Raw genomic sequence first — 16,448 nt, forward strand, 5'->3', positions numbered from 1 at the left:
ATATTGACTGAAAACAGGATCAAGAATAGAGGCAAGCTATTGCCTCCAACAGAAAGACGTATCATTAGGGAAATGATAAATGGGGTGATTTTTGAAGCGTCACTATTTATTTATACACGCCATGATTTAGGCACATGTAAAACGAGTGTCAGAAGGATATAGTGCAATATCCAGAAAAGAATTCCTTATGAGAACTTCCTTCCCAGCAAACTATGCACATATGGGTAATAATTCTGCCTTGGAGATACGGATCAAGGACCAACAGCAACAGAGCCTGCATTCTTCAAGAATTTCAGTGATGCTATAATAGAACATAAAGTTAGTGTGACTGCAGTTATTAATTTAACATTCATTTTGCATTTTCCCAGAAAAAGTGGAAAGGAGACAGAAGTGGTATAATGAGAAACACACATACCTTATCCCTACTTTATGCATAAACTTAAACATGAGTTCACATCTAGCTAGCATGTCACATCACACAGCAAGTTCCAAAGAAATTAGAACAAAATCTGCTTGAAATCATTCTGTTTAAAATAGTAGTGACAGCTTTAGGGCAGTAAATGAAGCTTTTTCTAACTCAGAATAACAAATTAGCCCAGACTCTGTGTCAATATCAACAGTAATGCACAATTATTGAAGAGATACAGGAATCAAACAAACTAGTGCTGTACCTGCTACTTTTACTATTACTTCCAAAGCTGCTCTTACTGATACAGTTCCTCATGACTTTTAATTTGGAATTTAGTAAACCAGATAATCAAGTTGCCGAACATAGCTTGTTTTTATCATTCCACAAATATAGCACAGAAAATCACTTGCAGATCATATTATCTCTCTGCTTTCTTTAATGACACTTTAGCATTTTAGTTTCCAGGAAGCAATCATGAAAACACAAGTGTAGTCATCCGCTGTCTTGAATTTGATGCTACTTCTATAGAAACCGTTTAAAAGCTCAATTAAAAACCTGGAAGCTCATCAGATGTGAATCAGCAAAGATTCCCAAGATTCACTTCTTCACACTTCTCCAAGTCAGACACTTCCATTAGAGATGTGCTAGAATTTCCCCAGATCACTGAAGTCTGACCCCACATCAATGACAGGAAAAGGTGGGTGTTTGGGCTATCTCTTAATAGCAGTATTCTTTCGCTGTCTTGCACTACTCTAAACTTTCCTACTGTATTATCACCCTCCTCCCCAGACTCACTAATTTTTTGTATCATAACAAGCCTCTAATAATGATGGTTTATTGCCTTCCTTTCCTTCCCTGGCATTCTGCTGCAGGACTGTCACCACCAAAATGCGGCATCTCAGGAAACCTTGTAAATTCAGAAAAAAGCATGAAGCTGAAGAGATAAAAAAAGAAATAACTGTCCAGGAAGAATACTTTGAAGTTTTAAAGGCACGGGGAAAAATAAATTGTTTATAAAACATTCATAGCACTTTTGCGCAGTACAAATCTACAGCAAATGCCCTCCAGCAACTTTAAGAAACTCAGGCATTCTCATGTCTTATGTCCACTAACTGCAGGTGGGGCAAGCAGGAGAGAGGATAAAACAGAATAGCTTCTGTATTGCTACAGAAGTTGAGGCTACTCAGGGTTGGTATTTTTATTTAATATTACAAACTTAGAATTTGTTGAGGATTCTATTCTAACACAACAGATGCTGGAAGATGAAAGTCAAGACTGAAAACCTCAAGGCATTTTGTAGTTAATTATTTTCCCTCCAAGTACTATCATAAAACAGCCAAGCAGTCACAGCCAACATGAGACTTTCAGAGGAATCTAAGAGTCATAGTATTATTTTTCTTCCCCTTCAAACTGTTTATTGGAGAAGCTCAAGCCATAGTAAACATCTAGCTAAGCCTACTTGTATAAGCGCATACAGCATGAGGCTGTCCAATACATTTTGGTGGCCTGCAACTTTAGAATTTCATAATATCCCAGTACCCCAAGCAGCTAAAAATGTCACATGCTTTACGATTTTTTAAAACAACAAACCTCACTTTCCACAAACAGAAAAAGGTAACATTCTACAACTACTGATGTCAGCAGACGATGCTAGAGGACATGAGAAAGGTTTTCTTCTTTGTATCACTTTCAGCCGTTGTCAGATAGCCAGACTGGAAACTGGAGCACGGCTGTGTTCTTACATGCTTCTTTTCAGCAGATTGCCCGTCACATTAAGACCGCAGTGTTCTGATGGTACAAAGGATCACCCACCCAAACAGGATCATATATTATGATGATCTTGAGGACTAGATAACAATTTTTTTCATGCAATGGCTCCTGGTAGCTGGTAACAACAGCTATATAATAATACTGAAAACAAACATTAACTTTTAACACCAAATCTGTGCCACTGTCAACTCAACCTGGCATTAGTCTGCACTGCCACCAAAGGTGGTGGCGTGATCCTCCCTTAGACTCCTTCTCCCTCGTTCCTTCCCTTGAGTCAGCAAGCAGTGTTCATGCATCCATACAGCAAACTACATCAGGCAACTGACTTGAATGAAAACTAACCTTTTAACTTGCTTCCCAGGTTAATTCTCAGCTGCCTCAGTTACCTGATCCAGATTGCTGAACAGCTGTATGACTGCTATTGTTAGTCACAAGGGAAGGAGGCAGGAATAACAGCTGGAAAGTAGAGAGGGAGATCAAATCTCTAGCAGCACTGATGATGTATGCCAGATATAATGGGTAGTGGAACACAGGTGTAAGAAGGAATCAAACATAGGAGTGTTCAAACAGACTACCATAGTTCTGCCATGGTTTAGTCTGGCTGGACGCCAGGTGCCCAGCAAAGCCGCTCCATCACTCCCCCTCCTCAACTGGACAAGGGGAGAAATAATACAACGAAAGGCAGTGGGTCGAGATAAGGACAGGGAGAGATCACTCACAAATTACCATCACAGGCAAGACAGACTTATCTTGGGGGAATTAATTTAATTAGATCAGAGGAGGATAATGAGATATAAAACCAAATCTTAAAAACACCTTCCCCCTACCCCTCCCTTCTCCCCAGGCTTAACTTTACTCCCATATTCTCTACCTCCTCTCCCCCAAGCAGCGCAGGGGGACAGGGAATGGGGCTTGTGGTGAGTTCATCATACGTTGTCTCTGCCACTCTTTCCTCTTCGCTCTCCTCCCCTGCTCCAGTATGAGGTCCCTCACACAGGAGACAGTTCTCCACAAACTTCTCCAATGTGAGTCCTTCCCACCGGCTGCAGGTCTTCATGAACTGTTCCAGCGTGGGTCCCTTCCACATGGTGCAGTCCTTCAGGAACAGGCTGTTCCAGCATGGGTCCCCCACGGGGTCACAAGTCCTGCCAGCAAACCTGCTCCGGCATGGGCTCCTCTCTCCACAGGGCCACAGGTATTGCCAGGAGCCTGCTCCAGCGTGGGCTCTCCATGGGGTGACAGCCTCCGCTGGGCACCCATCTGCTCTGGTGTGGGGTCCTCCACAGCCTGCAGGTAGATATCTGCTCCACCGCGGACCCCCATGGGCTGCATGGGGACAGCCTGCCTCACCATGGTCTTCTCCATGGGCTGCAAGGGAATCTCTGCTTCAGAGCCTGGAGCACCTCCTCCCCCCTCCTTCTTCACTGACCTTGGTGTCTGCAGAGCTGTTTCTCTCTCATGTTCTCACTCCTCTCTTCTCCTGCTGCAAAATGCCAATACGCAGGTTTTTTCTTTCCTTCTTAAATTTGTTATCACAGAGGCACTACCACCGTTGCTGACAGGCTTGGTCTTGGCCAGCAGCAGGTCTGTCTTGGAGCCAGCTGGCACTGGTTCTGTTGGACACAGCGGAAGCTTCTGGCAGCTTCCCACAGAAGCTACCCCTGTAGCCCCCCAGCTACCAAAACCTTGCCACACAAACCCAATACAGCTAAAAAGGTTAATGACTATTTTTTCAGTAACTTCAGCAGCATTGTGTGTGGGCTTTGCTAACATGGTCAAAATCTACATGAAAAATGTATCTCTTCATCCAAAATATCTTTCCTTTAGTTTTAGAAATATTATTACTAAGGCATGATATGTACTTTTAATTAATCCCTCAACTGAAAGGCTGGAGATGGTACTTAAGAAGATGTCTCATACTGTTAGAGCTACTAACATCTGTTTTCTCTTTTAAAGCAGATGGTAGAGAACTCACTGATTTACCACGTTCTCCCACATTACTTCTGCCCTTGCACAAGACTGCTGTATTTGAAGAAAATGGTATTAAGATAGATAAAAGTAGATGCAACACAGACAGTTCAACCAAGATGACAAAACAATTGTGGTTATTGAAGTAACACTGGTAAAGAATTTTTATGAGGCTAATAAAAAACTTCTTCAGTGTCCCCCACCATTTAACGTACCAGAGCAAATAATAAAATGGATGATTGATTTTCTCTCATGAGAAAGTAAATATATAGAAAATGTAAATTGCTACCTTCAAAAATCCACAGCATCATAAAATATATAATTAAACTCCAATACCTGGAAAATGTAACACATCAAAAGATGCTGTCCACTTATTAGCTATAAAGTCTCATTTTTGTGAACAAGGCTTTTCAGGTTTGTTCATTACGGTATCTACTTTCTAGAAAATAACACAGAAGCGAATAATATCCATTTATCTGTATCAACCCAAAAGGGCTAAACAATTTAAGTGTAAATCAAAACATAGCTCAAAGGAGAGATTAAATTCCCCTGTTCATTTTTATAAGGGAAAAGCATACTGATAAAATGTTTAATTTTGAGGAAAAAAATTAATAGGACTTTCACATTTAAAGCTTGAGGAAAACTTACAGGAAGCATAACAAAGTTATGATCATAGTTTTATGAAAGAATGCAGAGAACATGCAAGCCCTGCTTGGAAATTAGAGCTTCTAAGTTGAATATTCGTTTGTGTGGGGCACACTGCTGTTAACTGTTAGGCTGCTGAAGGTTTCCATACTACTTTGCACCAAACTGTAGGTATAATCAATGTATAGCAGAATCATAGAATGGTTCGGGTTGGAAGGGACCTTATAGATCATTTAGTTCCAATCCCCTGCCACGGCTGGGGACACCTTCCACTAGACCAGGTTGGTCAGAGCCCCATCCAACCTGGCCTTGAACACTGCCAGGGAGGGGGCATCCACAGATTCTATGGGCAACCTGTGCCAGGGCCTCACCACCCTCACTGTAAAAAATTTCTTCCATATATCTAGTTTAAACTTACCCTCTTTCGGTTTAAAGTCATCACCCCTTGTCCTATTGCAGCAGGCCCTGCTAAAAAGTCCCTCTCCAGCTCTCTTGCAAGCTGCCTTCAGGCACTGGAAGGCTGCTGTAAGGTGTCCCCAGAGCCTTCTCTTCTCCAGGCTGAACAGCCCCAACTCTCTCAGCCGTTCCTCCTAGGAGCAGTGTTCCAGCCCTCTGATCGTTTTTGTGGCCGTCCTCTGGACCCACTCCAACAGGTCCATGTCCTTCTTCTGTTGGGGGTCCCAGACTGAATGCAGTAATGTACTTTGGAAGAGGACAGAATGCAAGTGGCTAGTGGACTGGTTTGGAGATCTTTTGCCTGGATCTCTTCTACAGAAAAACATATACACACAATCTCCAAAAAACACCTCAGTTCCTCAACTCTTGGTTTTACAGTATTTCCTAATTTACTGATAAGCACAGACCATTTCACATGATCCTAAAAAAAATGCAATAGGCTTAATACTGTCTCCTAGAGAGAGAGAAAAGCAAGCATCACTGTAATAGTGCTGAAATCACTAAAATTCAAAGAATGTAAGGCTGCAGGGGCTGTTTTCCTGCAAGGAGTCTTGGCATTTTTTGCCATTCTCCTCACTGCAGGTACATGTGTCAATAGAGAAGCAGATCTGTAATACCAAAACACAGCAGTCTGTTCCAGACAGTCATGTTAGCATGAAAAAAAAATTAATTATGCTAGACAAGCCAAATAAAAAATGTTAAAGACAGCTGTCAGATCAGTATTTGAATGACCTGGAAATATGATGTGTATAAATATATTCCCACTGATCAGCTCAGCATCTTGCTTACCCTAATGCCTCTCCACATTAATTGAACTACCACACAGATTTATTTACAAACTCACACAGCCAAAAATTCAGCTTCTATCTTTAGTGGCATTTTAATAGTCACATACCGAGCAATATCAAAAATAACTAACAGCATATTAAGTTTCAAGCAGCAAAAGGAGACGGCACTGAGAATTAGAGCTGTATCTGCCACAAATGTGCCAAGTATTATGCTCTTTTCATTAGTATATTTTTTTAAAAAAAAACACTGTAGGAGGGGAAAGAACAGCAAATATAAAAATAAAAACCAGCTGTAACAATGAACCCAAGATACCATACACTAAATATGTTAGAGATCAGTGCTCAGGTAACACAGGTAAATACATACCACGTGTTGTCTACTCCAGTCTATGACCAGCAGCATTGTAGAATACTGGCAGCTGTTTTCAGAGACAGTTATCAGCAGGACTTTTGACTGTTGGCCATGTCGAAACTCCATTTTGTGAGTCAGCTGTTTTGTTAAGAATTTACTAACAGTAGATATTGCAGTGTGATTTTACTGAATGGTTTTAAATAAAATAATCCAAACGATTACTTAAAAGATGACAAATACACCTGCCTAGGAATAGACACTTTGATTTGGATTGTGAAAGTGCTGAAATTTCACATGGAAAACCGCATTGAGATAGGATGCTTACCGGATGCTTTTGCATGCCTTAAACATTCTTAGTCAAAGGGTTCTTTCTGTGGGCAAGGGGAGAGACCCCATTTAAAAATTAATTCTGTGTTTTATCTAAGTTCTGCATTAAATTCCATATTGAAAGAAAAATTACATCTTAGCAAAATGAACCCAGCAAAGCCTGACACCCAAAACAGGTCCTAATGCACTGCAAACCAAAATACTAACCAGCCCGCTTTAGAGCGGAATACTATCAGGGCCGTTTTCAGGGAAAAAGCAAACAGAAATATGATCAGAACATTCATCTTTTGCCCCTAAGAGTTTTTGGAGTGAGGGAAGATGAGTCTATACATATACTTTTATGATCTGAAATTCAAACAGAAGCACTGGAAATTTCTGAGACATCCTTCAAGACTGGGAACACACCAAAACACTTGGTGTCCTTTCTAACCTATCACAAAGACAGGGGTCTGTCCCAAATCCCCATGAAGCTGCGCAGGAGTTCATGAGTGAAATCATGTGATTTGAGCTCCCCTGTAAATAACATTGAGAACAACAGAAGCATTAAGCAATTTCTTACAATTTGATTACTGAATTTAGGAGCCTAAATAGAAGACGGACTCTTCTAACAGAATTTGGATGAAGGGGAACAAATTATGGGGCCCAATGAAGTCAGTCCATGTATGTCTGCTAAGTGAAATTGGATTGAAACAGCAAATCATTTTCTCTAAGAGATGGTTTAGTTTTGTAAGACAAATCTTGGAATCTAACAGAGAAACACATTTTTAAATCCAATCTTTCAATATAGATAGTCTGTAATAATATAATTCTCTCATTTTAAAAGTTGTCAGGAATTTGGTGTGAAGGTTTTTGTAAGATCTCAAAACTGAGTCTGCTGTCATCAGTCATGACTCCAAGTCACTAGAGTCTAACTGCAACCGTTTTGCATTTTTCACTCCTTTTCACATACCTTTAGAATTGTGAATTTAGTTAGATCCTAATTAGCTTTTTGGTGTTTGTTACAGCTTTTCCCTCACAGATGAACTAAAAGTGTTGTAGCAACAGGACTAACAAATTTCTGCCTCGGTTTTCAAGTATGCCAGCCTAACTTCTTCTACAGCATTTTGCTCAGGCATAAGAGAAGCTGTAGGTGCAGACGTACAAAGTAAATGAGGATGGGAGGGGAAAGGAAGTATGGGCACTAAATGAACTACAGAAGACATTTCTACTGAATGAGAAATAGGATAAGGGAGCAAGCAAACACGCGCATATATCAATTTGCTGAACATTACAAACCAATATGAACAGGCAAGAGCAAAGCATGTGACATGAAGCTTACTGACACCAAATATTTTATTATCAGTGAAAATTTCCGAACAAGCTGTGGAGGGCAGAAATGCAATCACAGGTATCAAACCTCGTCTACAGTTCAGCATTCCACTGTAGAACAATTTTAAGATTAGAGGCATCAAGGTATTATAGACATCAAGAGAACACATCAACTACAATTACAAAACAAATGAATCAAAATCATCTCAAATCTCAAATACTTGTTTTCAAACTGAGACACTCCACATACATCAGCAGTGAAACTGAAAGTCAAGACATGTTAGAAGCATGTGGTTTGTTTTAAAAATAACACCTTCCCATTCATCCTCTTCCTCAAAAATTAGTCATCAAGGCAAAACACTGGCCTCTACTGCTTTTACACCAGCATGTGAGAGAACACAGAACCGCATGTTCCATGATTCTCAGAAGAAACACACTCTTAGAGTGCCAAGAACTAAGAGGACGACAGCTTCCATCTAAGCAACAATAAATATTTCACTAGATAAATTCCACCATATCAGGAGACAAGTCTTTGTCCTCAGCCTCCTCATGTAATGGGTACAGCATGGTGTGTAGTTCTGTTGGGCAGCCTGATCTGTACTGCAAGTTGTTCTTTTTCAAAGCAAGCTGGAAGATGCCCTTGGCATCATATCTTGTCATGGGAGTCAACCACACCAATCAAACTGGATGCCTGAGAGCCATGAGGTCTTAGAGCATCAGCTACAAAGCCACTGTGTCATTAGAGGTCCATTCACTCACGTCCCCTACTTCCAAATGGTTTCTTCAGAAAGGTATAGGGCTGTGGTAGGCAAAAACCAGCTCAACCTGTGAGCACTTCTAGGCAACAGATAACTGGGGCAGGGGATGAAGAACATATGAACTCTCGAGCTCAAACCTGGCACTAGCTAGCTGCAACTGGTATGTGCTGGTTTTAAATTCTGTTAGCATCTCAACCAAACCAGACTGACATATCCTAGGTCATCCAATTAATGAAGAGACATAAAACAGAGGCACTAATTAGGAGGTGGATCACACTTCATGCTTCTGCACACATGCTTAGACTGGGAAAAATCAAAGGTTTAGGGGCCCAAAGAGAGGCTGATGAAGACCCTGGCTAGAGAAACAGTCCTAGAAGGGAGTAGACATCCTGGAGGTCAGGAAAATATGCAGAGACAAATACTGGGAGACACCCAAGGACCTCGGACAGTAAAGCCCCAAACAGGTGACTGCGAGCAGACGTACAGGACAAAACCATCACAACTTTCTGCCCAACCTTCCTAGACTAGCAGCAATCTCCCCACTGGGAAGGACAGTCGAGACCTAGTGAACATAACACCATGGGGAAAACAAATGAGTGAGCATGTGGCAGCATCAATTAGGGTAAAAACTGATCTGCTTCGTTCTTAAATAAACCCTAATATCCAGATCTACTACAGGCTGAAACTCTGTCTTGCTTATGACAAAGTTTTTGGCCTACCACAAGGCGCTCACTCTTCATCATGTGTACTCAGTAAATGATGTACAACAGGCACTACACTTTAGCCAATAACTGCAATAGCTGGAATACAAAGATAACTCAAGCAGACAGCATTCTCAGAGCCACTATCGCTATCTGGGTGCATACGCTTCATATTGGAAGTGACTGGAAATTTAACCAGCTCGGCATGCATTTCATATCCATTGAATCAATGCCTTCCACATAACACATCCCACATCAACAACAGCTAGCTATAAAGAAGGACATTTATGTCTTGCAAAATTCCTCCAGCAGCTTAGTAGTTAGTTCCGAAATACGCTGGAATATCTACTTTAGGTTCTGTTATATTCCTGGTTAGGTGCAAGTTAAGAAGATAAATGAGGCAAGAGCTTCACATACATTTAAAATAGCTCAATATGCAGATTTTTATTTTTTTTAGGATATTTTCCCTCATCTCTATTTTTTTTTTAAACACCTCTAACGGTTTTCTTGTTATATAGATTTCCTTCTCACCTAATAGCTTTAGAACTAGATGGTTTCTATCTACCTTTCAATACTTAGAGAAAAGAACAAGTCACTAAACTTACTAAGATCTGAGAATTTGGTTGTACCAGTATGTACCTTGTCTTTTCTAAAATACCTGATAAAAACACTGCATGGGATTGAATGATTTTTCAAAGTTTATTTATCACTAAATAAAGATTAAGCTAAACCATGAACTTTCATGTATTTTTCCTGCATTTTGCTTCCTTGCACGATGTACCAGAACAGACGTGGCTCACTGCAGAACTAATCACCCTGTGCCATTTTGGTAACTAGTAGGAAGCTCTAGCAAGATCCAAGTCAGCACGATCTCAACTTCAAAGGAAATGAGCCTAAAATTTGCTGGTTTGGATATGGTTCTGCCAAAACAAGTCCAAACCTTCTGCTCCTTAGAACTCTCCAGGCATCTTTATGCTAATAAAACGGCTCTAGTCAGAGCCCTTTGACATGCTGAAGCTCTTCCCAGCTGCTGCCTTGAGACTAGCCACTTCTGATCTCCACTTTAAAACATCTGTTCCAGCTTTAGGCTCCAGGTCTTTCTTCCTCTCAAAAACAGCAGCTCAGGATCTGTCTGCATTAATGATCTTGGCACTCCCTGGCTTCCATTCCCTCAGGGAGGAAAATGTCATTACCCTTCATTATGTGCCTCACAGCACCCCCACTATGTGTGTTTCTGACAAACACGAGTTTCAGAGAGAATAAGCACACCTTCACTTACTTCAGCTACTGCACAATCTTGCTTCTCTGCTCTCCCCCAACACTATATCCTTATCCCAGGTTTAAAGCCTTCAACTCCATCCAAGACCTCATCAACAGCTTCCTTCTTACCTCCTCCCTCCTCCACAGCCTGTTGCAGAAGGCATCTGTATTCTTCAAGCTTATCCCTCAGCACAGCTCACCACCCAGCAAAACCAGAGGCCTACCTTAAGAGAGGTGAGGAAACAGGACCCAGCACCAATACAGAAGCCAGGTCAAATAACAGGCTAGATCCTCCTTATACACACACAGATTTTTCTGGCTCTTTTCTCCCTTGTTCCTCTTGTTGGCCTGGTATGCTGGACATACTTGTTGCACAACCTGGAAGCTGATTACCCAAGATAAATGTAAAAACCTATCAAGAATTTATACAGAGAAGCCAGACCCTTGTCTGCTAATCTCTAGTTTCCTACATTTAGGATATTTTTCCATCTCTATATTGACAGGTTGACTTTTCCAGAGGACAACTGGAGGAACCAGAGACTTCTTCAAACATGCCACTGAACTGAAGCATAAGGGGAACAAACCCGAGATCTGTATTAGCAAAACAGCTCTACAGATTTATATCCCTGCTGCTCAAAAACAGAAGTCTGTTTGCTTTTCTGCCTTCTCTTCCCTTTCTTTCTTTCTCATGCATTTAATGAGGTCACGATTTTGTTTGCACACCAAGAGTGTAACATGGACTCCCACACAGAACAAGTGACATTGTAGATTCTACCTACCTGGTAACACTCAAGAAAATTCTCCCAATCAAAAGCTAGTAACAGGAACAGAAATAATTCATCATCAAAACATATGCTAGCAGTTCTTTACTTCTTTATTCGTTATTATTGATTTAACATTAAATATTCTTAAAATTCATTTGTCATGAAGTATTCATGCAATTTCAGGAACAACAGGAATTATGTGTTTCGTATCTGCTCTCACATACACGTCTATCTTATTTCACCTATCGAACAGTCAAAATATTTGCTAATAGTCTCACTTGAGAAAAAAAAAAACATGGTCAGAGTTTGGAGTCAACCCTCTATATTTTAACTACAGCACCATATAATTAATCTAACATAAGCATGTCTATGAACTCTAACAATTAAAAGGCTTTTCACTACAGGGCTTGCCAGTTCTCTGTCTGCCTTTTCCCCAGTGCTACATGGGAAGTTTTGCTGGTCAAATCTGCAGAACTCCCAAGACTCCAAGGTGTTCTCTGTAGGTGCTGTTTTTGTTGCTGGTTTGTTGGTTGGTGTGTTGGGGTAGGGTTTGAGGTTTGGGGTTTCTTCTGCTTTAATTCAACCATTTCAGATTTCAATCCAAACCACGTGGTTCCCTTCAAGAAATACATTTTTCAGAGCACATAAAATCCCAGTTTTTATTCTAAAGATTTAAGAATGTTGGGGAGTTCTACATGCAAATTTCCCCATTCCGAATTCTAATTGATACACCCTGCAGGGATCTTACGAGATAATTATTTTCTCTGTGGAGGATTTTTAAATGATATGGCATAATCTGATTTACTGAAAAATGCAGGAGCCTTTTTCTGCTATTTCTTACTTAGGTAAAATGTGAATTGCTTTCACAGGGAATGGTCCTTATCTAAGAAAGCAGCAAATGCTGCACAATGAACACACCATTAATAGTAATATAATCTTACCATGTGCATACCACATTCTCTGTTTTGACAGATCTATAATCAACAACTAATTCATCCCTGTTGTACCTCGAGTCAAAAAAAGGGAAAAAAACCCCAAATAAACAAGAAGCTTTTATTTCACTATAGGAAATTAAAACCCTTGTAACTTAAACGGCTGTGAAAAAAATCAGTATTTTAGTCAAAATTAGATTTTAGGAGTTTCTGGTATGAGATGCAATACTGAAAGTGTAGGTTTTCAATTAAAAAGCTACATCTGTATGCATAATAATGTATTATAAAGGTGCACTTGTACCCCTGGAGAAACAAAGAAGCTAGAAGAAGCTATTCATGAATTCTTCTTACAAGCCAGCAATATTCCTGCAAAACCAGTAACATTAAATCAAATACAGTGGGATGTGAAACACATAACTGTAAAAGTTATAAAAAAAAGAGATTGAAACAGAATGATTCAAAACACTGATCTGTGATATTTTCAGAATATCACATCTCCTTGATAGAAGTTTCTTTTTCCCCAAGTCTTGCATTTACTCAACTGGCATAAAACAGTCTTCTCAAGCTTGTAATTGAACATATTATTAATATTTGCTCTTCAGCTCCTATTTCAACTACATTTAGAATTCAAACACACAAAAGGGTAAGAATATTTAGGCTACTGTGTAAACTATAGTGTTCTTCAAAGAGCTAATGATCTTGAAATTATGCAGCCTCAAGACTGAAACACTCAGATTCACACAAATCAGTAAAACTTTGCTCTAAACAAATGTAACTGCAGAATTTTTTATATCTCTAGAATTCTGAATGTGACAAATACAGACCGAACACACTTCTTATAATATCAAAAAATTTTCTGTAGCTATGCTGGTTTTAATTCATTTGCTCAAGACAAAATCTCAAGCTTTTGAATTGGCAATAATCAGAATTCATAATTTAACATTCACATACAAGAAAACCAAATCAAGTGGTAATAATACTCCAAGTTAAAGTTCAAAATATGTATTGATTTCTAAGAGTAAAAATACTCCAAATTTGCCTATTAATGTACATTGTTCATTCAATCAGGTTTAATTTCAGAAACAGAGCAGTAAGTTTCTTCAATTGCAATTTTCACAGCTTTCTAAAACTCCCAATCAATAGACTGTTAACCAGTAAGCAAAAAGAAACAAATTAACTGAGTATTTGCCCTTGATTTATCATTTGGTCTCCATTTACCACACTAAGGTGTGTGAATGGAGTGTGAATTTAGACTGAAAGAGCATGTCTTACCATCTATGTTATGTGACAAAAATAAAGTGTATGCTCAGTGTGCTGTAATGGGAATTAATTGAAAAAGTCATACCTGGGGGCACAAAGTCTCTATGTGACTAGCTGCCATTTGGACAATTTTCATTCCATCTTCATTTGTTGACAATGAACAAGCAAGATTAGCAACCTTAAATAAACAAACAAACAGTTTTGTAAGTAAGTATCCACCCCCCAACTCTCAAACTTGCAAAAAACATGTCTGCTAGAAAGCCTTCCTTATTTGGAGAAATTAATTTGTCAAAGAGCATATTTAAACAAGGAAACACAGAATTAAAAAAAAAAAGGAGCTGTGGAAAGTGGTGACAGTAACAAAAAATCTCATGACCTCTCCCTAAATTCATTTCAGCACATAACAGCTGCAGAGTGGTGTTTAGATAAGACCAGGAAATTTCAAAGATCCTAAGGCTTCAGCCAGATTACCTGTGATCATGCCTGTTGATTTTTCCTTCAAATCATACCCAGCTTTTTGGGACTTTTTTCTTTAACTTACTTTCAAGACCTTAAAGATCAAATAACATTTACCCTGATTTGTTGTAATGAAATACAAAACAATTTATGCCCTGAGCCATGCATAGATTACCATTTGAATTCATGGTACGATTTTCCACTGAAAGGGTCATATCGTTGTCCCAAAAATCAGGGAATTGGTATCAGTGCATCTTATGCTGAAAATGTGTAAGGAAACTTGAAATCTGTGAAAGAACAAGTTGTTCTGTTTTATTTTACTATACACAATGGAGATATAGCTTCCTTTATAGGGAAAAAGCTCTCCCATGATGTTCCACAGTTCAACAAGTTTGAAGAGATGAGGGAAAAAGAGCCCTCACTCCAGCTCACTGCAGCTCAGCATCAACAGGCTGTAACAGACAGGACTGACAAAGGCACAAGAGGGGTTGCAATACCATAGACCTTTTCATCCCACTGAAGTCATACAAATTCCTTACATAAGGCACTACACCTTGTTAGTCTTCATAGCCTGTACCTGTATTACATATATATCACTCCAGTGTCAACGTACATGAAGAACTGCCTGAGAAATAGACCTCTGCAGACCAACATAGATATGCATAGCTAATTTGTAATTATTCAAAACTCATGCAATGAGTTCTACAGTCCAGCTGCTGCAAAATAAAAGCAAATCTTCATTTATCAACATTTGAGAGCACTATTTCTAACAAAGAACAATAGTACAATGACAATCTATTACCAAAGGCTTGTATTAATTCTTAGTTAAATGATGTAAATAATTACAAGGAATTAGAATACAGCCAAATTAATTACTTTTCATATACAAAATTCAGAGGAGACTAAGCAAGATGCTTTCTGAAGAGGATGAGGGCTAGAATGCATGGCCTTTCACGTGCACCTGTGCCTACACAGAAATACTTTATAAACCTATCCCTGCTATTCCAATACAACTCACTGGTTTCCCACCTGTGTGATGTGTTATTTTGTCCACATAAAAGATAAGGGTTATGACTGAAGAAATTCAATTTTCATAGATGCACTTAAACTTTATTCTCTTTTATTTGAAGTCAACTGCAATGGGTTTTTTAATGTAACATCTGAGAAAAATTGTTTGTGATCCTACCCTTCCCTTCCTGACCCTTCAGATGTAAGTTACCTTTTGGAATCATCATAACACAACTCTAAAAGACACTATTCCCTCCCCTCCAAAAAAAATCAGTTATTTTTCTTTGGATTGAAGGTCAGGGTTTTTAAATGTTGGTTACTACAACTAATTCATAATTGGTTTGAGTATTTTAATTTCTTTGCCCCACTTACTGAGCTGCTTGTGTATCCCAAACATAACACTGCATTCATTCACACTGCATTAATATACAATCATATATAAAAAGAAGCACTTTACAAGGCTCAGTGCAAATACTATTGATCTATTTCTTAAAGAGCTCTTCAATGCCTAAAGCAGTAATATTTCAAAGGTAAAAAAAAAAATTAAAAAGGCAATACAAGCCATTCTGCCAGGACAAAATAAACTCTCCCGGTAGCTTTCTCTCTTTGCCATAAGGTCCCTCACGTTTTCCAATTTCTTTTCACAGTTCCAGAAAAACTTTACTTCTAATATCTTGGGATCCACTGCAAACATGTGTGATATGCAGCTCCTGTTAATCAGGAAGAAGTTTTAAGATTGAGTTCTCTGCTGTAAGCAATAAACATTTTGTCCCTGTCTTGATGTGCAAGGCACAAACAGGGACAGCTTAAAATGATTTTTTTATCCTGTTTCCCAGTTGCTCTGGTTGAAGCATCTCAGTACAAATCCAGTCCTTGACATAAATTGTGCCACAGAATCACAGAATAGTAATTTAGGTTGCAAGAGTTTTCCAGAGGTCATGTAGTCCAACCCCGTGCTCAGAATACGAGAATTAACTCTAAACCAATCTGTGCCCATGGCTCTATGTAGCAGATCAGCACCTGGGGACAAATTAAGTGTATGTTACCAGATCACATGGAAGATTTGAAGGGTAAAAAAGTGTGGTGGTTCTCTGACAAACCATGCTCAGGTTGCGAAGGATCTCTTAATCCACAAGTACTGTCTTTTATTTGAAGTCAACAGGCATGGGGTTTTTTTATATATATTGAGGTAAAACACTTTCTGATCTTACGCTTCCCCTCTTGATTCTTCAGCTCTAAGTGTTCCTTGTTGATGGCCCAATTCATAACAGTATTCTCAAGGCACA

At 39.3% G+C, this 16,448-nt stretch overlaps 1 protein-coding gene across 2 annotated transcripts in view; it reads right to left on the reverse strand.

Annotated features, from left to right (window-relative positions):
• The window catches only part of CTNNA3 (catenin alpha 3), a 577,723-nt gene that overhangs the window by 190,221 nt on the left and 371,054 nt on the right, over positions 1-16,448 (reverse strand). The window contains exon 10 of one of the 2 annotated variants that reach the window (XM_075423092.1): positions 13,784-13,876. In XM_075423092.1, coding sequence (XP_075279207.1) covers positions 13,784-13,876 — 93 coding nt within the window. Of the gene's footprint in view, positions 1-6,403; positions 6,439-13,783; positions 13,877-16,448 lie in introns of those variants that run through there. The other variant, XM_075423093.1, reaches the window with a different exon arrangement.

This window comes from Opisthocomus hoazin, chromosome 6 (assembly GCF_030867145.1).
Source record: "Opisthocomus hoazin isolate bOpiHoa1 chromosome 6, bOpiHoa1.hap1, whole genome shotgun sequence".
NCBI lineage: Eukaryota > Metazoa > Chordata > Aves > Opisthocomiformes > Opisthocomidae > Opisthocomus > Opisthocomus hoazin.